At 44.4% G+C, this 25,375-nt stretch overlaps 1 protein-coding gene across 1 annotated transcript; it reads left to right on the top strand.

Annotated features, from left to right (window-relative positions):
- Window positions 1-2,785: 2,785 nt before the first annotated feature.
- Window positions 2,786-25,375, top strand: LOC115190939 (tribbles homolog 1). Its single transcript, XM_029748977.1, has 3 exons — window positions 2,786-3,506; window positions 5,839-6,131; window positions 22,780-25,375. Exons 1-3 carry the CDS (start codon window positions 3,204-3,206, stop codon window positions 23,252-23,254), a joined length of 1,071 nt encoding a protein of 356 aa, XP_029604837.1. The 5' UTR covers window positions 2,786-3,203; the 3' UTR covers window positions 23,255-25,375.

Here is a 25,375-nt window from a genome sequence, read left to right as displayed (position 1 = left end):
GTTATATTATGTTATGCTATGCTATGCCATGCTATGTTCAGCACCTCTCACTACTATGGTGGGAGGATTGCCCCATCTCTTTTGTCTTTCTCCATTCACAATGACATCAGCGGGCCCTCTACACAGGTCATCAGACAGGAGACAGATAGTCAAATAGTCATCACTCATACAGGCGGATAATTAGCACCCTGATCTCAAATAGCACCCTATTCCCTATATAACTTTTTAACAAAAGTAGTGCACTATATAGGATAGATTGGGTGTTGTTGGTGATAACAGCCTCTGACTCTCACTTTAACTTTACAGTCAACAGTAAAAAAAAAATTTTTAAAAAAAAGGTGATGACTATTCCCTTTGCTATCTGACTACTTGTGTGAAAATATTTGATGGTGTTGTAGCTATTGTTTTAGCATGATTTGTTCTTTGTGGTTTTGGTTGGCATACGCTAAGCCCTGTCTGATTTGGAATACAAATGTGATCCAGCTATAGTCTTGTTTACAAGAAGGCCTGCAGTTTATGTGAATGCTTGAGTCAGACTATAGGCCTGCACTACCACCACTCAGCCTTTATGGAGGTGAGTCACGAACACAACTAACATGCACGGCAGGGAAAACATGTTCTGCTGCTAAATACCAGTGCTTTAGATAATGCTAAGGTTTCTACTATGTGAAAATCCCTGCTAGATTATTGAGTCTTTTCCTAGTACATTTAGATTTTAGTTATTTAGCACAGGGGTTCAGGGCTCTCCTTCTCAGGGCTCCCCTTCTCAGGGCTCCCCTTCTCAGGGCTCCCCTTCTCAGGGCTCCCCTTCTCAGGGCTCTCCTTCTCAGGGCTCTCCTTCTCAGGGCTCCCCTTCTCAGGGCTCTCCTTCTCAGGGCTCCCCTTCTCAGGGCTCCCCTTCTCAGGGCTCCCCTTCTCAGGGCTCCCCTTCTCAGGGCTCCCCTTCTCAGGGCTCCCCTTCTCAGGGCTCCCCTTCTCAGGGCTCCCCTTCTCAGGGCTCTCCTTCTCAGGGCTCCCCTTCTCAGGGCTCCCCTTCTCAGGGCTCCCCTTCTCAGGGCTCCCCTTCTCAGGGCTCTCCTTCTCAGGGCTCTCCTTCTCAGGGCTCTCCTTCTCAGGGCTCCCCTTCTCAGGGCTCTCCTTCTCAGGGCTCTCCTTCTCAGGGCTCCCCTTCTCAGGGCTCTCCTTCTCAGGGCTCTCCTTCTCAGGGCTCTCCTTCTCAGGGCTCTCCTTCTCAGGGCTCCCCTTCTCAGGGCTCTCCTTCTCAGGGCTCTCCTTCTCAGGGCTCCCCTTCTCAGGGCTCCCCTTCTCAGGGCTCTCCTTCTCAGGGCTCTCCTTCTCAGGGCTCCCCTTCTCAGGGCTCCCCTTCTCAGGGCTCTCCTTCTCAGGGCTCCCCTTCTCAGGGCTCCCCTTCTCAGGGCTCCCCTTCTCAGGGCTCTCCTTCTCAGGGCTCTCCTTCTCAGGGCTCTCCTTCTCAGGGCTCTCCTTCTCAGGGCTCCCCTTCTAGCATTGGGGAATATCCCGCGCAACGTCTGTTTGCTCTCCCGAGTGGCCCACCTGTCTAAGGTACTGCATCTCAGTGCTAGAGGCGTCACTACAGACCCTGGTTCAATTCCGGGCTGTATCACAACCGGCCGTGATTGGGAGTCCCATAGGGCAGCGCATAACTGACTTGCCTAGTTAAATAAAGGTAAAAAAATAAATCTATATTTCTATGGGCACAAGCACTGTTCATGACACAAACTGTTCACACCCTTCTTGTTGGTGGAGAGAAATCTGCAGGTTTCAAGCTTATTTCCTGCAATTCTACACATTTTTCATGGGGTGCAGAGAAAACTGTGCAGTTTTAAAGCACATTTTCTTGCGATTCCTATACATTTTGCCATGTCTAATGTGTATTCATGTGATATTTGAGTGATTCCAACATTACTACAAAATCTATGGGCTAAAAAAACTTTAGCTGACATGGGCTAGTTGATCTGAACATTTCTGACAGGTTATAAATAGCTCTCTAAGGTCTATAATGACTGACATGACAAGAGAAAGACTGATGATTCACTATCCAATTTAGAAATCACACCTTGAGCATTCTACTATCACAACTTTAAAGAGTAAGTTGAAAACCAGACGGGGGACGACGACGACACACAACACATCCCACAGTTTGGGAACCACTGATTTAGCAGACAGTCTTAGCCAGAGCAACTTGTAGGTGCAGTTAGGGTTAAACCCCTTGCTCAAGGGCACATCAGCAGATTATTCACCTAGTCAGCTCACAGATTCAAACCAGCGACCTATCGGTTACTGGCCCAATGCTCTTAACCTCTAGGCTACCTATCGACAATATTAGGACTATTTGGTTCAGATGAACTATTTATTGAGACCTTGTCGCCTTGTCAGACTAGGCCTACTCTAGGCTATATGACCCACATTCATTTATGATGATGGTTTATGGGCCTGTGTAAGAACAGGGTCAAAAGCAGGCTGTGGGTTATCGGCCTGTGTAATGTGTGTGTGTGTGTGTGTGTGTGTGTGTGTGTGTGTGTGTGTGTGTGTGTGTGTGTGTGTGTGTGTGTGCGTGAATTGCTCAATCGTCGCCAGAGGCTGCATGTGTCATTCAAGAGGAGGCTGGACCGGGCGGAGTTCCAGCGGCGCTGTTCGACTGTAAGGCTTTGGAATCAGCTGTAGCTTTTTCTGCTCTGTGCTAGACTCTCTCTCTCTCTCTCTCTCTCTCTCTCTCTCTCTCTCTCTCTCTCTCCCTCTCTCTCTCTCTCTCTCTCTCTCTCTCTCTCTCTCTCTCTCTCTCTCTCTCTCTCCGTACAGCGGGGAGAATTTCACACCAGAAAGTACAACACGATCTCTCTGGACATCCTCTCTCCAGTCCAGACGGACATTTGGGAGACCCTTTTGGGGACTGACTGGACTTGGGCTGTCCCCAAAAAGCGACGACAGGGTTTGACACAGAAGCTGTATTTGAAGGATACATTCCACTACCAGATTCTTGATGCAGCATACAAATAGATTTAACCTGAGAAGTAAGAGTTGCCGTTTGGTGAAAAGCGTTGGGACAGCAGCTGCTCCATGCGCATTAGGAAGCTACAATAATGAAAAGCACAATTTGCCATTAATCATAAAAGTAATCTGATTTGGATACAATACACGGTTTATTGATTCGCGTTTGCAGAGTGATCATTTGCTCTATTAGAATGAAAAACGTTAAGTGGAGCCACCCGGTCCCATGCATCCGCACGACAAGAGTCGGACAGAAACGGGAGGACTCAGAAACCGGTGAAGAGCTGGTGTCCAAATGCGCCAGGCTGAGTGAGTCTCCGGGTGACTCGGGGCTCCTCGGTAGCTCGCCAGGGTCACTGCTGTCCCCGGTCCCCTCGAGCGGCCCGACTCGTCAAGGTCCGTCCCGGATAGGTCAGTTTCTGCTCCTACATATGGCTGATCGGGACAGGATGCACAGCGCACTCAACATTGACACTGGAGACGCGCTGGTGTGCAAGGTAAGTCCAAAGACCATAAACATTCATTGTGCAATTTCTTTGAATGAATGACCGTTTCTGAGATGTGGTGTGTTGCTCAACAACACACAACCTCACATGAAGCCTAGTCTTCATGAACCCGTTCGTGTCATTATACAACGTTTTTCACTGAAATAATAATGTGACAGTAGCCTATTTAAATCATTCATTTATTCATTATGTTATGCATTGATGAGCAGTGGCCAATGATCCAAACACCCCTTGCGCCTTTTGCACGTTGAGTAATAATAAGGTAATAGCCTAATAATACAGTAAAATCCTAATAATAAAGTAATAACCGAATAATACAGTAAAAGACAAATAATACGGTAAAATACTAATAATATGGTAAAAGGCTGATAATATGGTAAAAGCCTAACAATACAGTAAAAACTGAATAATACCGTAATATCCTAATAACTTGGGAGAAAATGAATAATACGATAATAGCCCAATTATACGGTAAAAGCTTAATAATACGATAATAGCCCAATTATACGGTAAAAGCTTAATAATACGATAATAGCCCAATTATACGGTAAATGCCTAATAGTACGATAAAAACGGAATAATACGATAATAGCCCAATTATACGGTAAAAGCCTAATAGTATGGTAATATCCTAATAATACGGTAAAAACCTAATAAAACGGTAATAGCCTAATAACATACAATAAAAGCTTAATAATACGGTAATAGCCTAATGATATGGTAATAATAGACAAATAATACTGTAAAAGCCTAACGATAAAAGCTTAATAATATGATAATGTCCTAATTATATGTTAAAAGCCTAATAGTACGATAAAAACTGAATAATATGGTAATAGCCTAATAATACAATAAAAACGAATAATACGGTAATAGCCTAATAATGCGATAAAAACGGAATAATAAATTAACATCGTAAAAACCTAATAATATGGTAATAGCCTAATGATACGGTAAAAGCCTAACGATTAAAGCTTAATAATATGATAATGTCCTAATTATATGTTAAAAGCCTAATAGTACGATAATAACTTAATAGTACGGTAATAGCCTAATAATACGATAAAAACAGAATAATACGGTAATATCCTAATAATACAGTAATAGCCTAATAATACAATAAAAACGGAATAATACGGTAATAGCCTAATAACATCGTAAAAACCTAATAACATGGTAATAGTCTAATGATATGTTTAAAGCCTAACGATTAAAGCTTAATAATATGATAATGTCCTAATTATATGTTAGCCTAATAGTACGATAAAAACTGAATAATATGGTAATAGCCTAATAATACGATATAAATCAAATAATACGGTAATAGCCTAATAATACGATATAAATCAAATAATACGGTAATAGCCTAATAATACGATAAAAACTGAATAATACGGTAATAGCCTAATAACATCGAAAAACCTAATAATATGGTAATAGCCTAATAATATGGTAATAGCCTAATAATACGGTAATAGCCCAATGATACGATATAAATCAAATAATACGGTAATAGCCTAATAACTTCGTAAAAACCTAATAATATGGTAATAGCCTAATAATACGATAAAAGCCTAACGTTAAAAGCCTAATTGTACGGTAATATCCTAACCGAATAATATGGTAATAGCCAAATAATAAGGTAAAAACTGACTAATACTGTAATAGCCTAATAATACGATAAAAGCCTAATAGTACGGTAATAGCCTAATAATATTGTAAAAACTGAATAATACGGTAATAGCCTAATAATACGATAAAAACTAATAACACGGTAATAGCCTAATAATAATAATACGATAAAAGCCTACTTGACCATGGCCACCTTTCATTAGAGTTTATGTTACGTAGCTGATGGTTTCACACATCACACCCTCTCCGCTGTTTATCGACTCCTCTCATTTGCATTCACGTCAGTAGAATACGCCACACCACGGGCGAAATATGATATGCAAACATTGGAGTGGAAATGTAGAGTTATCCTTCTCCTGTTCCAGGTGCATAAATAAAGACCAACCTTGATCACGGATGAGATTAAAGCCAGGTGTAGTTTGGGAGACATGCGTCCCCTAATTTTAACACATTAAATAACAAACACCTTTTATTATTGGTGGAAGTCCTCTCTCTCCACCCCTTGGGGGCAAAACTCTCATAAATAAGCAGAGCCCACACTGATATCCTACAGGTTTAAATACTAAACATTTGAAATCAGTTGTTTTCAATGGATTGGATTTGTTAGACGATTATAATACGTATTGACTCACACCACTGGGGCCAAACTCTAAGCTAATACATCTGAATCCACCTCTCTCTGTTGTCACAGGTGTTTGACATGGGTCTGTACCAGGAGAAGATCCGGGCGTACCGCATCCTGCCAGTCCACAGGAACATCAGTCGTATCCGAGACATTGTGCTGGGGGAGCGCTGGGCTTACGTCTTCCTAGAGAAGGACCACGGGGACATGCACACCTTCGTTAAGAGCTGCAAGCGTTTGGACGAGGAGCGTGCGGCACAGCTCTTTCACCAGGTGGCGTCGGCCGTGACACACTGCCACCAGCATGGCGTCGTATTAGGAGACCTGAAGCTACGCAAATTTGTCTTCTCCGACAGGAAAAGGTGAGATGACACGTGTGCCGTTTTCATACAATATCCTGTCTACCCAAACCATACCAAGCTGGGTCAGATATTATGACCATTCCAGCACTTATGGTGAATATGTAACCTTGCCAGCACAGCACAGTTTGGCTCAGCTTAGCTCAGCTTGACTCAGCTTGGCTCAACTTGACTCAGCTTGGCTCAGCTTGACTCAGCTTGGCTCAGCTTGGCTCAGCTTGGATCAACTTGACTCAGCTTGACTCAGCTCGGCTTGGCTCAGCTTGAATCAGCTTGGCTCAGCTTGGCTTGACTCGGCTCGGCTCAGCTTGGCTCAGCTTGGCTCAGCTTGACTCAGCTTGGCTTGGCTTGGCTTGACTCGGCTCGGCTCGGCTTGGCTCAGCTTGACTCAGCTTGGTTTAGCTTGACTCGGCTCGGCTTGGCTCAGCTTGACTCGGCTCGGCTTGGCTCAGCTTGACTCAACTTGACTTAGCTTGGCTCAGCTTGGCTCAGCTTGACTCAACTTGGCTCAGCTTTGCTCAGCTTGGCTGTGTAGTGTGAAAGGACCCCCCCCTACAGACAGCCTCAATGTCTTTATTGTAGAACACCTCCCTTTCCCATAGTCCTCTCCTCTCTTAATAGAAATCAAATCAAATCAAATGTTATTTGTCACATACAAATGTTTAGCAGATGTTATTGTGGGTGTAGCGAAATGCTTGTGTTCCTAGCTCCAACAGTAGTATCTAACTAAATGCTTGTGTTTCTAGCTCCAACAGTAGCATCTAACTAAACGCTTGTGTTTCTAGCTCCAACAGTAATATCTAACTAAATGCTGGTGTTTCTAGCTCCAACAGTAATATCTAACTAAATGCTTGTGTTCCCAGCTCCAACAGTAATATCTAACTAAATGCTTGTGTTCCCAGCTCCAACAGTAATATCTAACTAAATGATTGTGTTCCTAGCTCCAACAGTAATATCTAACTAAATGCTTGTGTTCCCAGCTCCAACAGTAATATCTAACTAAATGCTGGTGTTTCTAGCTCCAACAGTAATATCTAACTAAATGCTTGTGTTTCTAGCTCCAACAGTAATATCTAACTAAATGCTTGTGTTCCCAGCTCCAACAGTAATATCTAACTAAATGCTGGTGTTTCTAGCTCCAACAGTGCAGTAGTATCTAACTAAATGCTTGTGTTCCCAGCTCCAACAGTGCAGTAATATCTAACTAAATGCTTGTGTTCCCAGCTCCAACAGTAGTATCTAACTAAATGCTGGTGTTCTTAGCTCCAACAGTGCAGTAGTATCTAACTAAATTCTTGTGTTCCCAGCTCCAACAGTAATATCTAACTAAATGCTGGTGTTCTTAGCTCCAACAGTGCAGTAATATCTAACTAAATGCTTGTGTTCCTAGCTCCAAAAGTAATATCTAACTAAATGCTTGTGTTCCTAGCTCCAACAGTAATATCTAACTAAATGCTTGTGTTCCCAGCTCCAACAGTAATATCTAACTAAATGCTGGTGTTTCTAGCTCCAACAGTAATATCTAACTAAATGCTTGTGTTCCCAGCTCCAACAGTAATATCTAACTAAATGCTGGTGTTCTTAGCTCCAACAGTGCAGTAGTATCTAACTAAATGCTTGTGTTTCTAGCTCCAACAGTAATATCTAACTAAATGCTGGTGTTCTTAGCTCCAACAGTGCAGTAATATCTAACTAAATGCTTGTGTTCCTAGCTCCAACAGTAATATCTAACTAAATGCTTGTGTTCCCAGCTCCAACAGTAGTATCTAACTAAATGCTGGTGTTTCTAGCTTCAACAGTAGTATCTAACTAAATGCTTGTGTTCCCAGCTCCAACAGTAATATCTAACTAAATGCTTGTGTTCCCAGTTCCAACAGTAATATCTAACTAAATGCTTGTGTTCCCAGCTCCAACAGTGCAGTAGTATCTAACTAAATGCTTGTGTTCCCAGCTCCAACAGTAATATCTAACTAAATGCTGGTGTTTCTAGCTCCAACAGTGCAGTAGTATCTAACTAAATGCTTGTGTTCCCAGCTCCAACAGTAATATCTAACTAAATGCTGGTGTTTCTAGCTCCAACAGTAATATCTAACTAAATGCTGGTGTTTCTAGCTCCAACAGTAATATCTAACTAAATGCTGGTGTTCTTAGCTCCAACAGAGCAGTAGTATCTAACTAAATGCTTGTGTTCCTAGCTCCAACAGTAATATCTAACTAAATGCTTGTGTTCCTAGCTCCAACAGTAATATCTAACTAAATGCTTGTGTTCCCAGCTCCAACAGTGTAGTAATATCTAACTAAATGCTTGTGTTCCTAGCTCCAACAGTACAGTAATATCTAGCTAAATGCTTGTGTTTCTTGCTCCAACAGTAATATATAACTAAATGCTTGTGTTCCTAGCTCCAACAGTGCAGTAATATCTAACTAAATGCTGGTGTTCCCAGCTCCAACAGTAATATCTAACTAAATGCTTGTGTTCCTAGCTCCAACAGTGCAGTAGTATCTAACTAAATGCTTGTGTATCTAGCTCCAACAGTAATATCTAACTAAATGCTTGTTTTCCTAGCTCCAACAATAATATCTAACTAAATGCTTGTGTTCCTAGCTCCAACAGTAATATCTAACTAAATGCTGGTGTTCTTAGCTCCAACAGTGCAGTAATATCTAACTAAATGCTTGTGTTCCTAGCTCCAACAGTAATATCTAACTAAATGCTTGTGTTCTTAGCTCCAACAGTGCAGTAGTATCTAACTAAATGCTTGTGTTCCCAGCTCCAACAGTAATATCTAACTAAATGCTTGTGTTCCTAGCTCCAACAGTAATATCTAACTAAATGCTGGTGTTCTTAGCTCCAACAGTGCAGTAGTATCTAACTAAATGCTTGTGTTCCTAGCTCCAACAGTAATATCTAACTAAATGCTGGTGTTCTTAGCTCCAACAGTGCAGTAGTATCTAACTAAATGCTTGTGTTCCCAGCTCCAACAGTAATATCTAACTAAATGCTTGTGTTCCCAGCTCCAACAGTAATATCTAACTAAATGCTTGTGTTCCTAGCTCCAACAGTGCAGTAGTATCTAACTAAATGCTTGTGTTCCTAGCTCCAACAGTAAAGTAGTATCTAACTAAATGCTTGTGTTCCTAGCTCCAACAGTAATATCTAACTAAATGCTTGTGTTCTTAGCTCCAACAGTGCAGTAGTATCTAACTAAATGCTTGTGTTCCTAGCTCCAACAGTAATATCTAACTAAATGCTTGTGTTCCCAGCTCCAACAGTAGTATCTAACTAAATGCTTGTGTTCCCAGCTCCAACAGTAATATCTAACTAAATGCTTGTGTTTCTAGCTCCAACAGTAATATCTAACTAAATGCTTGTGTTCCCAGCTCCAACAGTGCAGTAGTATCTAACTAAATGCTTGTGTTTCTAGCTCCAACAGTAATATCTAACTAAATGCTTGTGTTTCTAGCTCCAACAGTAATATCTAACTAAATGCTTGTGTTCCCAGCTCCAACAGTGCAGTAGTATCTAACTAAATGCTTGTGTTTCTAGCTCCAACAGTAATATCTAACTAAATGCTTGTGTTTCTAGCTCCAACAGTAATATCTAACTAAATGCTTGTGTTCCCAGCTCCAACAGTAGTATCTAACTAAATGCTTGTGTTCCCAGCTCCAACAGTAATATCTAACTAAATGCTTGTGTTTCTAGCTCCAACAGTAATATCTAACTAAATGCTTGTGTTCCCAGCTCCAACAGTGCAGTAGTATCTAACTAAATGCTTGTGTTTCTAGCCCCAACAGTAATATCTAACTAAATGCTTGTGTTCCTAGCTCCAACAGTAATATCTAACTAAATGCTTGTGTTTCTAGCTCCAACAGTAGTATCTAACTAAATGCTGGTGTTCCTAGCTCCAACAATAATATCTAACTAGTAACATCTAACAAATTACACAACATATAACACAAATCTAAGTAAGGAATGAATTAAGACCGTATGCATTTGGACGAGCGATGTCAGAGCGGAACGGACTAAGATACCGTAGAATAGTACAGAAAACAGTATATACATATGAGATGAGTAATGCATAGACTATGATACAGTAGAATAGTACAGAATACAGTATATACATATGAGATGAGTAATGCATAGACTAAGATACAGTAGAATAGTATAGAAAACAGTATATACATATGAGATGAGTAATGCATAGACTAAGATACCGTAGAATAGTACAGAATACAGTATATACATATGAGATGAGTAACGCCAGATATGTAAACATTATTGAAGTGATTACTGTTCCATTCCTTAAAGTGCCCAGTGATTTCTAGTCTATGCCTGTAGACAGCACAGTGAATTCTAGTCTATGCCTGTAGGCAGCACAGTGATTTCTAGTCTATGCCTGTAGGCAGCACAGTGATTTCTAGTCTATGCCTGTAGGCAGCACAGTGATTTCTAGTCTATGCCTATAGGCAGCAGCCTCTAATGTGGTAGAAATGATTCGAGCAGAGTTTCAACAGCAGTTACTTTCAACAGCAATGCTTGTGGTGTGGTGTGTTGTTGTTGTGTGAGAAGCTGGAGTCGCTCTGCTCAAGTCTCTCTGATAGCAATACGGTCTCTCTGATAGCAATACGGTCTCTCTGAGGTCTCTCTGATAGCAATACGGTCTCTCTGACAGCAATACGGTCTCTCTGATAGCAATACGGTCTCTCTGATAGAAATACAGTCTCTCTGAGGTCTCTCTGATAGCAATACGGTCTCTCTGATAGCAATACGGTCTCTCTGATAGCAATACGGTCTCTCTGATAGCAATACAGTCTCTCTGATAGCAATACGGTCTCTCTGATAGCAATACGGTCTCTCTGAGGTCTCTCTGATAGCAATACGGTCTCTCTGATAGCAATACGGTCTCTCTGAGGTCTCTCTGATAGCAATACGGTCTCTCTGACAGCAATACGGTCTCTCTGATAGCAATACGGTCTCTCTGATAGCAATACAGTCTCTCTGATAGCAATACAGTCTCTTTGATAGCAATACGGTCTCTCTGAGGTCTCTCTGATAGCAATACGGTCTCTCTGATAGCAATACAGTCTCTCTGATAGCAATACGGTCTCTCTGATAGCAATACGGTCTCTCTGAGGTCTCTCTGATAGCAATACAGTCTCTCTGATAGCAATACGGTCTCTCTGATAGCAATACGGTCTCTCTGAGGTCTCTCTGATAGCAATACGGTCTCTCTGATAGCAATACGGTCTCTCTGATAGCAATACGGTCTCTCTGATAGCAATACAGTCTCTCTGATAGCAATACGGTCTCTCTGATAGCAATACGGTCTCTCTGAGGTCTCTCTGATAGCAATACAGTCTCTCTGATAGCAATACGGTCTCTCTGATAGCAATACGGTCTCTCTGAGGTCTCTCTGATAGCAATACGGTCTCTCTGAGGTCTCTCTGATAGCAGTACGGTCTCTCTGATAGCAATACGGTCTCTCTGATAGCAATACAGTCTCTCTGATAGCAATACGGTCTCTCTGAGGTCTCTCTGATAGCAATACAGTCTCTCTGATAGCAATACGGTCTCTCTGAGGTCTCTCTAATAGCAGTACGGTCTCTCTGATAGCAATACGGTCTCTCTGATAGCAATACAGTCTCTCTGATAGCAATACGGTCTCTCTGAGGTCTCTCTGATAGCAATACAGTCTCTCTGATAGCAATACAGTCTCTCTGATAGCAATACGGTCTCTCTGAGGTCTCTCTGATAGCAATACGGTCTCTCTGATAGCAATACGGTCTCTCTGAGGTCTCTCTGATAGCAGTACGGTCTCTCTGATAGCAATACGGTCTCTCTGAGGTCTCTCTGATAGCAATACAGTCTCTCTGATAGCAATACGGTCTCTCTGATAGCAATACGGTCTCTCTGACAGCAATACGGTCTCTCTGATAGCAATACGGTCTCTCTGATAGCAGTACGGTCTCTCTGATAGCAATACAGTCTCTCTGATAGCAATACGGTCTCTCTGACAGCAATACGGTCTCTCTGACTAGCAATACGGTCTCTCTGACTAGCAATACGGTCTCTCTGACAGCAATACAGTCTCTCTGATGGCAATACGGTCTCTCTGACAGCAATACGGTCTCTCTGAGGTCCCTCTGACAGCAATACGGTCTCTCTGATAGCAATACGGTCTCTCTGATAGCAATACGGTCTCTCTGATAGCAATACAGTCTCTCTGATAGCAATACGGTCTCTCTGATAGCAATACGGTCTCTCTGATAGCAATACAGTCTCTCTGACAGCAATACGGCTGCAAAGGGGATGAGTCACTCCACTGCACTGAGGAGAGAGAGAGGGGCGGAGTATGGGAGAGAGTGAGGGTGGAAGGGAGGGACGGAGGGTGGAAGGGAGGGACGGAGGGTGGGAGAGAGTGGGGGTGAGAGAGAGTGAGGGTGGGAGAGAGTGAGGGTGGGAGAGAGTGAGGGTGGAAGGGAGTGAGGGTGGGAGAGAGTGAGGGTGGAAGGGAGTGAGGGTGGAAGGGAGTGAGGGTGGGTGGGTGGGAGAGAGTGGGGATGGGAGAGAGTGAGGGTGGTAGAGAGTGAGGGTGGAAGGGAGTGAGGGTGGGAGAGAGTGAGGGTGGGAGAGAGTGAGGGTGGAAGGGAGTGAGGGTGGGAGAGAGTGAGGGTGGAAGGGAGTGAGGGTGGAAGGGAGTGAGGGTGAGTGGGTGTGTGGGAGAGAGTGAGGTGGAAGGGAGTGAGGGTGGGAGAGAGTGAGGGTGGGTGGAAGGGAGTGAGGATGGAAGGGAGTGAGGGTGGGTGGGAGAGAGTGGGGATGGGAGAGAGTGAGGGTGGTAGAGAGTGAGGGTGGAAGGGAGTGAGGGTGGGAGAGAGTGAGGGTGGAAGGGAGTGAGGGTGGGAGAGAGTGAGGGTGGAAGGGAGTGAGGGTGGAAGGGAGTGAGGGTGGGAGAGAGTGGGAGTGGAAGGGAGTGAGGGTGGGAGGGAGTGAGGGTGGAAGGGAGTGAGGGTGGGAGAGAGTGGGAGTGGAAGGGAGTGAGGGTGGGAGAGAGTGAGGGTGAAAAAAAAAATAATAATAATATTAGCAAGCTAGACGTTAAGTGGGTTGGCTGTTGACATGGCTGTCTCCTCTCAGCACTGGTCTCCTCTCCCCATTGGTCTCCTCTCCCCACTGGTCTCCTCTCAGCACTGGTCTCCTCTTAGCACTGGTCTCCTCTCCCCACTGGTCTCCTCTCAGCACTGGTCTCCTCTCAGCACTGGTCTCCTCTCCCCACTGGTCTCCTCTCAGCACTGGTCTCCTCTTAGCACTGGTCTCCTCTCAGCACTGGTCTCCTCTCAGCACTGGTCTCCTCTCAGCACTGGTCTCCTCTCCCCACTGGTCTCCTCTCCCCACTGGTCTCCTCTCAGCACTGAGGGCTGTGAAGAGGCCCCACAACATTACCATCTATAACTGGCTGAGGGCTGTGAAGGGGCCCCACAACATTACCATTTATAACTGGCTGAGGGCTGTGAAGAGGCCCCACAACATTACCATCTATAACTGGCTGAGGGCTGTGAAGAGGCCCCACAACATTACCATCTATAACTGGCTGAGGGCTGTGAAGAGGCCCCACAACATTACCATCAATAACTGGCTGAGGGCTGTGAAGAGGCCTCACAACATTACCATCTATAACTGGCTGAGGGCTGTGAAGAGGCCTCACAACATTATCATCTATAACTGGCTGAGGGCTGAGGGCTGGGAAGAGGCCCCACGACATTACCATCTATAACTGGCTGAGGGCTGTGAAGAGGCCTCACAACATTACCATCTATAACTGGCTGAGGGCTGTGAAGAGGCCCCACAACATTACCATTTATAACTGGCTGAGGGCTGTGAAGAGGCCCCACAACATTACCATCTATAACTGGCTGAGGGCTGTGAAGAGGCCCCACAACATTACCATCTACAGTTTACATACACCTTAGCCAAATACATTTAAACTCAGTTTTTCATAATTCCTGACATTTAATCCTAGTAACTATTCCCTGTCATAGGTCAGTTAGGATCACCACTTTATTTTAAGAATGTGAAATGTCAGAATAATAGTAGAGAGAATAATTTGTTTCAGCTTTTATTTCTTTCATCACATTCCAAGTGGGTCAGAAGTTTACATACACTCAATTAGTATTTGGTAGCATTGCCTTTAAATTGAAGACAGGAAGAGAGGAGGGGAGGGGAAGAGAGGAGGGGAGGATGAGAGGAGGGGAGGGGAAGAGAGGAGGGGAGGGGAGGAGAGGAGGGGAGGGGAAGAGAGGAGGGGAGGATGAGAGGAACGGAGGGGAGGAGAGGATAGGAGAAAAAAGGAAGAGAGGAGGGGAGGGGAGGAGAGGAGGGGAGGGGAAGAGAGGAGGGGAGGGGAAGAGAGGAGGGGAGGAGAAGAGAGGAGGGGAGGGGAGGAGAGGAGGGGAGGGGAGGAGAGGAGGGGAGGGGAAGAGAGGAGGGGAGGGGAGGAGAGGAGGGGAGGGGAAGAGAGGAGGGGAGGATGAGAGGAACGGAGGGGAGGATGAGAGGAACGGAGGGGAGGAGAGGAGAGGAGGGGAGGAGAGGAGGGGAGGGGAGGGGAAGAGAGGAGGGGAGGAGAGGAGGGGAGGGGAAGAGAGGAGGGGAGGGGAGGAGAGGAGGGGAGGGGAAGAGAGGAGGGGAGGGGAAGAGAGGAGGGGAGGGGAGGAGAGGAGGGGAGGGGAGGAGAGGAGGGGAGGGGAAGAGAGGAGGGGAGGGGAAGAGAGGAGGGGAGGGGAGGAGAGGAGGGGAGGGGAAGAGAGGAGGGGAGGGGAGGAGAGGAGGGGAGGGGAAGAGAGGAGGGGAGGATGAGAGGAACGGAGGGGAGGATGAGAGGAACGGAGGGGAGGAGAGGAGAGGAGGGGAGGAGAGGAGGGGAGGGGAGGGGAAGAGAGGAGAGGAGGGGAAGAGAGGAGGGGAGGATGAGAGGAACGGAGGGGAGGAGAGGATAGGAGAAAAAGGAAGAGAGGAGGGGAGGGGAAGAGAGGAGGGGAGGGGAAGAGAGGAGGGGAGGGGAGGAGAGGAGGGGAGGGGAGGAGAGGAGGGGAGGGGAGGAGAGGAGGGGAGGGGAAGAGAGGAGGGGAGGGGAGGAGAGGAGGGGAGGGGAGGAGAGGAGGGGAGGGGAGGAGAGGAGGGGAGAAAAAAGGAAGAGAGTGGAGGGGAAGGGGGAAGAGAGAGGAGAGATCTCTTCCACTCCATCTGGAGATGACTCACCTACTTTGTCTCTATCGCTATGCACCAGGGCTGTTTGTCTCTATCGCTATGCACCAGGGCTGTTTGTCTCCGTCGCTATGCACCAGGGCTGTTTCTCTCTATCGCTATGCACCAGGGCTGTTTGTCTCTATCGCTATGCACCAGGGCTGTTTGTCTCCGTCGCTATGCACCAGTGCTGTTTCTCTCTCAGACAGACCAGCCACTGTTGGAAGCCCATAATCTACATGCTCTTTCTTGGGTTACAAGAGGCGTGGATATTGACTAAGTTACAAATGGCACTCTATTCCCCATAAAACAGTATACTGTATAGTGCAGTACTTTTGACCAGAGCCCTATAGGCCCTATGTAGGGAATAGGGCTCCATTTGGGATGCATCCCATCCAGTCTCAGTTCATGAACTTGTTCTGTCCGGGCTCTGATTAAGGACACCCCCTACCTCCCAACCTCATGGATCTAAGCTCTGCTGTTCACTTGGCTATAGCACAGCACAGTGAATGAGTGTTTGGCTGGATTTGTCTGGGTGTGAAGTGATCTACTGTTATACCAGTGGTATAAAGTACATCAGTAAAAATACTTAAAAGTACTACTTAAGAAGTTTTTGGGGGTACTTTACTTCACTATTTATATTTTTGACAACTTTTAATTTTACTTCACTACATTCCTTAATAAAATTACATTTTGAGTGCTTAGCAGGACAGAAAATTGTCCAATTCGCACACTTAGCAAGAGAACATCCCTGGTCATCCCTACTGCCTCTGATCTGGAGGACTCACTAAACAGAGAACATCCCTGGTCATCCCTACTGCCTCTGATCTGGAGGACTCACTAAACAGAGAACATCCCTGGTCATCCCTACTGCCTCTGATCTGGAGGACTCACTAAACAGAGAACATCCCTGGTCATCCCTACTGCCTCTGATCTGGAGGACTCACTAAACAGAGAACATCCCTGGTCGTCCCTACTGCCTCTGATCTGGAGGACTCACTAAACAGAGAACATCCCTGGTCATCTCTACTGCCTCTGATCTGGAGGACTCACTAAACAGAGAACATCCCTGGTCGTCCCTACTGCCTCTGATCTGGAGAACTCACTAAACAGAGAACATCCCTGGTCATCTCTACTGCCTCTGATCTGGAGGACTCACTAAACAGAGAACATCCCTGGTCATCCCTACTGCCTCTGATCTGGTGGACTCACTAAACAGAGAACATCCCTGGTCATTCCTACTGCCTCTGATCTGGTGGACTCACTAAACAGAGAACATCCCTGGTCATCCCTACTGCCTCTGATCTGGAGGACTCACTAAACAGAGAACATCCCTGGTCATCCCTACTGCCTCTGATCTGGAGGACTCACTAAACAGAGAACATCCCTGGTCATTCCTACTGCCTCTGATCTGGTGGACTCACTAAACAGAGAACATCCCTGGTCATCCCTACTGCCTCTGATCTGGAGGACTCACTAAACAGAGAACATCCCTGGTCATCCCTACTGCCTCTGATCTGAAGGACTCACTAAACAGAGAACATCCCTGGTCCTCCCTACTGCCTCTCATCTGGAGGACTCACTAAACAGAGAGCATCCCTGGTCGTCCCTACTGCCTCTGATCTGGTGGACTCACTAAACAGAGAACATCCCTGGTCGTCCCTACTGCCTCTGATCTGGAGGACTCACTAAACACAAATGCTTTGTTTGTAAATTATGTCTGAGTGTTGGAGTGTGCCCCTGGTTATCCGTCTGGTTTGCTTAATATAAGACATTTTAAATTGTTCATACTTTTACATTTGATACCTCAGTATATTTAAAACCAAATACTTTTAGACTTTTACTCAAGTAGTATTTTACTGGGGGACTTTTAATTGAACGAGTCATTTTCTATTAAGGTATCTTTACTTTTACTCAAGTATAATAATGGAGTCCTTTTTCCACCACTGCTGTGTACTGAAGTGCATCTATGTGTGTGAGCCCAGAGAAGGAAGTGGGTTGGGGGAAAATTGCTTCCTTTCTCTTCAAAAGGCCATTACGAGATAGTGATCCATCCATACTTCATTTGATCGTTCAGTATGATCACGCACGTCCGTGTGTGTGAGGGTCTTGCTGCCTCTGGCCTGATGTGAGGGCCTTGCTGCCTCTGGCCTGATGGAGGGCCTTGCTGCCTCTGGCCTGATGGAGGGCCTTGCTGCCTCTGGCCTGATGGAGGGCCTTGCTGCCTCTGGCCTGATGGAGGGCCTTGCTGCCTCTGGCCTGATATGAGGGCCTGGCTGCCTCTGGCCCGAACTCGCTGAGGGATGCAGACAGGGGTTTTTCATGATACAACAGGCTGTGACTTCAGTCTGTCAGTGTAATATGAAGGATCTGATCTGTGAGCTGTTTGAATGGTCTCGGTGATGTAGCTAACTACACTAATCACTGTCAGGAATAGACACTCTAACTCAGACCAGTAACAGATTGTATTGGTCATAGACATAGATAATGAATATGGATAAACTAGGCTGAATCCCACATGGCACCCTATTCCCTATATAGTGCACTACTTTAGACCAGAGCCCTATGGAACCCTATTCCCTATATAGTGCACTACTTTAGACCAGGGCCCTATGGAACCCTATTCCCTATATAGTGCAGGGCTCTATGGGACCCTATTCCCTATATAGTGTACTACTTTAGAGCAGGGCTCTATTGACATAGGGTGCCATTTGGGAGACTGCTTTTGTGCACATGTCCAGTTAGAGGTGGTTAGGATCACCGTGGTCATTTCACCAGTGAATCATCATCACTGTAGTAGAGGGCGTTGTAAGTCCTGATAACTAATGCTTATTGGCAGATCATTACATAAAATGATGCCATGCCGTTGCTCTCTGTCCTCCATAGAGGCTGGGAATTCTTCTAATCCATAATGAAATAAGTACTCGTTGTCATAGGTCAACAATGTAAGAGCATTATAAGACCTGCTAATACCCAAACCATGCTGTGTTGTCCTATCTCTAATACCCAAACCACGCTGTGTTGTCCTATCTCTAATACCCAAACCATGCTGTGTTGTCCTATCTCTAATTCCCAAACCATGCTGTGTTGTCCTATCTCTAATACCCAAACCACGCTGTGTTGTCCTATCTCTAATACCCAAACCATGCTGTGTTGTCCTATCTCTAATACCCAAACCACGCTGTGTTGTCCTATCTCTAATACCCAAACCATGCTGTGTTGTCCTATCTCTAATTCCCAAACCATGCTGTGTTGTCCTATCTCTAATACCCAAACCATGCTGTGTTGTCCTATCTCTAATTCCCAAACCATGCTGTGTTGTCCTATCTCTAATACCCAAACCATGCTGTGTTGTCCTATCTCTAATACCCAAACCATGCTGTGTTGTCCTATCTCTAATACCCAAACCACGCTGTGTTGTCCTATCTCTAATACCCAAACCATGCTGTGTTGTCCTATCTCTATATTAACCAAATCATGCTGGTTGCTAATATAAGGAATTTGAAATAATTTTTACTTTTTCTTTTTATACTTAAGTTTATTTTTGCAATTACATTTACTTTCGATACTTAAGTATATTTAAAACCAAATTTTACTAAAGTTTTTTTTTACTGGGTGACTTTCACTTTTACTTTTGTCATTTTCTATTTAGGTGTCTTTAAGTATGATAATTGGGTACTTTTTCCACCACTGTTAACAGACTCACAAGACTTTATTTTCATTTAAACGTTTTGATATCTATGATGTACTAAGTGCTTAGCCAAAGACTGATGTTAATTAAATAACCGAAGGGGGCTTTATTCACGTGATCCCTTCTTACTGCAGCTCTCTGCCCCAGTATAGACCTTACCGTGAAATGGGTACTTACAGTGGCTTGCGAAAGTATTCACCCCCCTTGGCATTTTTCCTATTTTGTTGCCTTACAACCTGGAATTAAAATGGATTTTGGGGGGTTTTGTATCATTAGATTTACACAACATGCCTACCACTTTGAAGATGCAAAATATTTTATATTGTGAAACAAAAGAAATAACACAAAAAAACTGAAAACTTGAGGGTGCATAACTATTCACCCCCCCCCCCCCCCCCCAAAGTCAATACTTTGTAGAGCCACCTTTTGCAGCAATTACAGCTGCAAGTCTCTTGGGGTATGTCTCTATAAGCTTGGCACATGTAGCCACTGGGATTGTTGCCCATTTTTCAAGGCAAAACTGCTCCAGCTCTCTCAAGATGGATGGGTTCCGCTGGTGTACAGAGGAACCTTTAGTCATACCACAGGGTTTGCTCCAGACAGAGTTTTCCTTAATGGCCAAAAAGCTCAATTTTAGTCTCATCTGACCAGAGTACCTTCTTCCATATGTTTGGGGAGTTTCCCACGTGCCTTTTGGCGAACACCAAACGTGTTTTCTTATTTTTTTCTTTAAGCAATGGCTTTTTTTCTGGCCACTCTTCCATAAAGCCCAGCTCTGTGGAGTGTACGGCTTAAAGTGGTCCTATGGACAGATACTCCTTTCTCCGCTGTGGAGCTTTGCAGCTCCTCCAGGGTTATCTTTGTTCTCTTTGTTGCCTCTCTGATTAACGCCCTCCTTGCCTGGTCCGTTAGTTTTGGTGGGCGGCCCTCTCTTGGCAGGTTTGTTGTGGTGCCATATTCTTTCCATGTTTTAATAATGGATTTAATGGTGCTGTGTGGGATGGTCAAAGTTTCTGATATTTTTTTATAACCCAACCCTGATCTGTACTTCTCCACAACTTTGTCCCTGACCTGTTTGGAGAGCACCTTGGTCTTCATAGTGCAGCTTGCTTGGTGGTGCCCCTTGCTTAGAGGTGTTGCAGACTCTGGGGCCATTCAGAACAGGTGTATATATACTGAGATCATGTGACAGATCATGTGACACTTAGATTGCACACAGGTGGACTTTATTTAACTAATTATGTGACTTCTGGAGGTAATTGGTTGCACCAGATCTTATTTAGGGTCTTCACAGCAAAGGGGGTGAATACATATGCATGCACCACTTTTCCGTTTTCAATCATAAGTATTTTTTGTTCATTTCACTTCACCAATTAGGACTATTTTGTGTATGTCCATTACATGAAATCCAAATAAAAATCCATTTAAATTACAGGTTGTAATGCAACGAAAGAGGAACAACGCCAAGGGGGATGAATACTTTTGCAAGGCGCTGTATTGCAGAATCCTTAACCTATGTGTTTAATGTTTCTGGTGTTATACCTAAGATGTCCTCCCCCTTCATTAAGGAGCAGGTAACACTTTATTTGGATAGTCCATCTATAGTTATTCTACAGACTATCAGTAATATTCCAACTAACTACACTACATTACCAAAAGTATGTGGACACCTGTTTGTCGAATATCTCATTCCAAAATCATGGGCATTAATATGGAGTTGGTCCCCCCCTTTGCTGCTATAACAGCCTCCACTCTTTTGGGAAGGCTTTCCACTAGATGTTGGAACATTGCTTCCATTAAAACAAAAAAGCATTAGTGAGGTCTGGCATTGATGTTGGGCGATTAGGCCTGGCTCACGGTCGGCGTTCCAATTCATCCCAAAGGTGTTCGATGGGGTTGAGGGCTCTGCGCAGGCCAGTTAAGTTCTTCCACACCAATCTTGACAAACCATTTCTGTATGGAACTCGCTTTGTGCATGAGGGCCATTGTCATGTGGAAACAGGAAAGGGCCTTCCCCAAACTGTTTCCACAAAGTTGGAAGCACAGAATTGTCTAGAATGTCATTGTATGCTGTAGCATTAAGATTTCCCTTCACTGGAACTAAGGGGCCTGAACCATGAAAAACAGCCCCAGACCATTATTCCTCCTCCACCAAACTTTACAGTAGGCACTAGGAATTCGGACATGTAGCGTTCTTCTGGCATCCACCAAACCCAGATTTGTCCGTTGGACTGCCAGATGGTGAAGCGTGATTCGTCACTCTAGAGAACGCGTTTCCACTGCTCCAGAGTCCAATGGCGGCGAGCTTTACACCACTCCAGCCGGCGCTTGGCATTGCGCATGGTGATCTTAGGCTTGTGTGCGTCTGCTTGGCCATAGAAACCCATTTCATGAAGCTCCAGACGAACAGTTATTGTACTGATGTTGCTTTCAGAGGTAGTTTGGAACTCGGTAGTGAGTATTGCAACCAAGGACAGCTTTTGTAGCCTACCACTTAGCGCCTGAGCCGTTGTTGCTCCTAGATATTTCCACTTTACAATAACAGCACTTACAGTTGACCGGGCAGCTCTAGCAGGGAAGATATTTGACAAACTGACTTGTTAGAAAGGTGGAATCCCATGACGGTGTTATGTTGAAAGTCACTGAGCTCTTCAGTAAGGCCATTCTACTGCCTATGTTTACTATGGAGATTGCATGGCTGTCAGCTTGATTTTATACACCTGTCAGCAACGGGTATGGCTGAAATAGTCAACTCCACTAATTTGAAGGGGTATCAACATACTTTTGTATATATAATATCTAGCTCTAACCCTAACCTTAACCCTTATCCTAACCTTAACCCTTATCCTAACCTTAACCCTTACCCTAGCACTAAACCTAACCCTTATTCTAACCTTAACCCTTACCCTAGCACTAAACCTAACTCTTATCCTAACCTTAACCCTTACCCTAGCACTAAACCTAACCCTTATTCTAACCTTAACCCTTACCCTAGCACTAAACCTAACCCTTATTCTAACCTTAACCCTTACCCTAACCTTAACCCTTACCATAACCTTAACCCTTACCCTAACCCTTATTCTAACCTTAACCCTTACCCTAACCCTTATTCTAACCTTAACCCTTACCCTAGCACTAAACCTAACCCTTATTCTAACCATAACATTAACATTAGCAATCAGTTGCTTATCGACAGATAGTTTGTTGATAGTATGACCATCTGTAGAGCATCTACAGATGGAAAATCCGGACTATCCAAATAAAGTGTTACCGGTGATCGTTCTAATAACAGAGATATGTTATATAATGACGAGATGGTCTCTAACAATGTGAGTCGTTGTCGCAAATGCAGAAAGGCAGGTGGGAGGAAGCAAGATCAGGTGGGAATATTTAGCCAGTGAGAGGGCAGATACGCGTGTGAACAGACTCCAATATTAAAATAGATTTCTCCAAGTTGCCGAGATGCCGTATATCAATACATTTGTAACAACCTAAACATTACAGAACTTATATTTGATCAAATAAGTCTCACTTAGCAAATTAGCAATCACAATTTTTGTTGACCAAATCGGACGCTCTCTCATAGACCTCCATAAAAATAATACCCTCTTGGTCTGCTTATCGCTGTATTCTCGCGTGGACAGATTTTGATGTGAGTGGAGCCTCTTGCTTCGCCCTCTCTGTTAATAACCAACCCATGCTCTGTTGTCCTGTAGGACCCATGTGAAGCTGGAAGGCCTGGAGGACTGCAGGGTTCTCGAAGGAGATGATGATGCTATGTCCTACACCTACGGCTGCCCAGCCTACATCAGCCCGGAGATCCTGAACGGCTCCAGCTCGTACTCCGGGAAGCAGGCGGACGTCTGGTCCCTAGGGGTGATGCTCTACACTATGCTGGTGGGACGCTACCCTTTCCACGACCCAGACCCAGCTACCCTCTTCTCCAAGATCCGCCGGGGCCATTGCTGCCTACCCGAGAGCCTCTCTCCCCGGGCCAAGTGTCTGCTGCGATCCCTGCTGAGGAAAGAACCATGGGACAGACTGACTGCTGCCGAGGTGCTTATCCATCCGTGGTTCCACACCACTGCCGCCAACGCACAGGAAACAGGGGTCAGTGAACAGGAAGTGGGCTCAGTGGAACAGACAGTGCCTTCCTGTGACGTGGAAGAGGAGAATGATCTGTTCTGTTGATCGATGTGATACATCACCGCGACTGACTCAACCCCTCGAGTGGAATCGGACCAAAACATGCTCAAATTTTACCTTCAAGAGCGTTTACATTTTAATTTAGATTTGTTTTTGGATAATGGTCTTATACTGTTGTGTATGTACCTCAGACACAAGTTTGTAACTCAAAGTACTGTAGTGTTTCATCTATGTGTGTTAGATTAAGGGAATTGTGTGGAGTGCTCCACCATCATTGTGCTTTGTGTGTGTTCACAAGAAGTAATTTGGTGCTAAAAACCAGCTCATCATCACAGGATAATGTTTTATTAAGAGTAGATTAAAGATACAATCTGCCGTTCAAACCGATACCCTACCACTGTTTTGGTAAATAGCTGAGGGAATAACAGAGTAGAAACTCAGGGGCTAATAGAGGTGTGGGAAAGTGTATATTTCTACCCTTCTACTGACATGGACTATTTCTACCCTGAGTACTGAACAGACAACTGACTCTTTCTACCCTGAATACTGAACTAAAATCGGACTATTTCTACCCTGAGTACTGTACTGACATCTGACTATATCTACCCTGAGTACTGAACTAAAATCGGACTATTTCTACCCTGAGTACTGTGCTAATATTTCACTATTTCTACCCTGAGTACTGAACAGACAACTGACTATTTCTACCCTGAGTACTGAACAGACAACTGACTATTTCTACCCTGAGTACTGAACAGACAACTGACTATTTCTACCCTGAGTACTGAACTGACATCGGACTATTTCTACCCTGAATACTGAACTGATATCGGACTACTTCTACCCTGAGTACTGTGCTGTGCTGTACTGTACTGTGATTACTGCTATTTTTCCATTCAAAGCTGAGGTTCAATAGCTCCATCAGCTATGTAGTCTGTCCATTTGGCAGCCTATTCAATAGCTCCATCAGCTATGTTTAGTCTGTCCATTTGGCAGCCTATTCAATGGCTCCATCAGCTATGGTTAGCCTGTCCATTTGGCAGCCTATTCCCTCTATAGGGCACCACAGACCTATGGGCCCTGGTCAACAGTAATGAATTACATAGGGAGTAGGGTTCCATTTGTGATGCAGACTGAGACTGTGATGTTCCCTCTCTTTAATGTTCAGTCTAGCAGTCATTCTCCCATGACAGTGATGTTCCCCCTCTTTAATGTTCAGTCTAGCAGTCATTCTCCCATGACAGTGATGTTCCCTCTCTTTAATGTTCAGTCTAGCAGTCATTCTCCCATGACAGTGATGTACCCCCTCTTTAATGTTCAGTCCAGCAGTCATTCTCCCATGACAGTGATGTTCCCCCTCTTTAATGTTCAGTCTAGCAGTCATTCTCCCATGACAGTGATGTTCTCCCTCTTTAATGTTCAGTCTAGCAGTCATTCTCCCATGACAGTGATGTTCCCTCTCTTTAATGTTCAGTCTAGCAGTCATTCTCCCATGACAGTGATGTTCCCTCTCTTTAATGTTCAGTCTAGCAGTCATTCTCCCATGACAGTGATGTTCCCTCTCTTTAATGTTCAGTCTAGCAGTCATTCTCTTCTCATCTATTGTGGCCCAGGTAGTGTTTCCTCAATGACGTTTGGCCAAATGAATCTACAATCAACTATTGGTATTATTAGACAAGACTTTTCATTATCTGTTGTTTTATTTGATCTTCTGAAAAGCTGTTTGACGTAGGGTGAACCACATATACATTCAGTCTAGACTTTAACTGACACTTGTGCACTGTTTACGTTTATAGTGCACTGTGACGTTTATAGTGCACTGTGACGTTTATAGTGCACTGTGACGTTTATAGTGCACTGTTTACGTTTATAGTGCACTGTTTACGTTTATAGTGCACTGTTTACGTTTATAGTGCACTGTGACGTTTATAGTGCACTGTTTACGTTTATAGAGCACTGTTTACGTTTACAGTGCACTGTGATGTTTATAGTGCACTGTTTACGTTTATAGTGCACTGTGATGTTTATAGTGCACTGTGAATGAAGTATTTGTGACACATTCTCAAGGCTTGACCACATAGGTTAAAGAGAAAATATGACTCATTGTAAAAACATGTAAATATGTTTGTGGAGAAATGTTATAAAATATATATTTTATAATTCAGA

The sequence above is a fragment of the Salmo trutta genome, unplaced genomic scaffold (genome assembly GCF_901001165.1).
Source record: "Salmo trutta unplaced genomic scaffold, fSalTru1.1, whole genome shotgun sequence".
NCBI lineage: Eukaryota > Metazoa > Chordata > Actinopteri > Salmoniformes > Salmonidae > Salmo > Salmo trutta.
Note: the sequence above shows the minus strand (reverse complement) of the source record. Positions and strands in the feature narration are given on the sequence as shown.

Excerpts from the sequence above, each read along its gene's own strand:
- LOC115190939 (XM_029748977.1), top strand. The coding sequence starts at position 3,204 with ATGAAAAACGTTAAGTGGAGCCACCCGGTCCCATGCATCCGCACGACA. Across the intron at positions 3,507-5,838 it reads GAGACGCGCTGGTGTGCAAG|GTGTTTGACATGGGTCTGTA; the intron begins GTAAGTCCAAAG and ends CTGTTGTCACAG. Across the intron at positions 6,132-22,779 it reads GTCTTCTCCGACAGGAAAAG|GACCCATGTGAAGCTGGAAG; the intron begins GTGAGATGACAC and ends GTTGTCCTGTAG.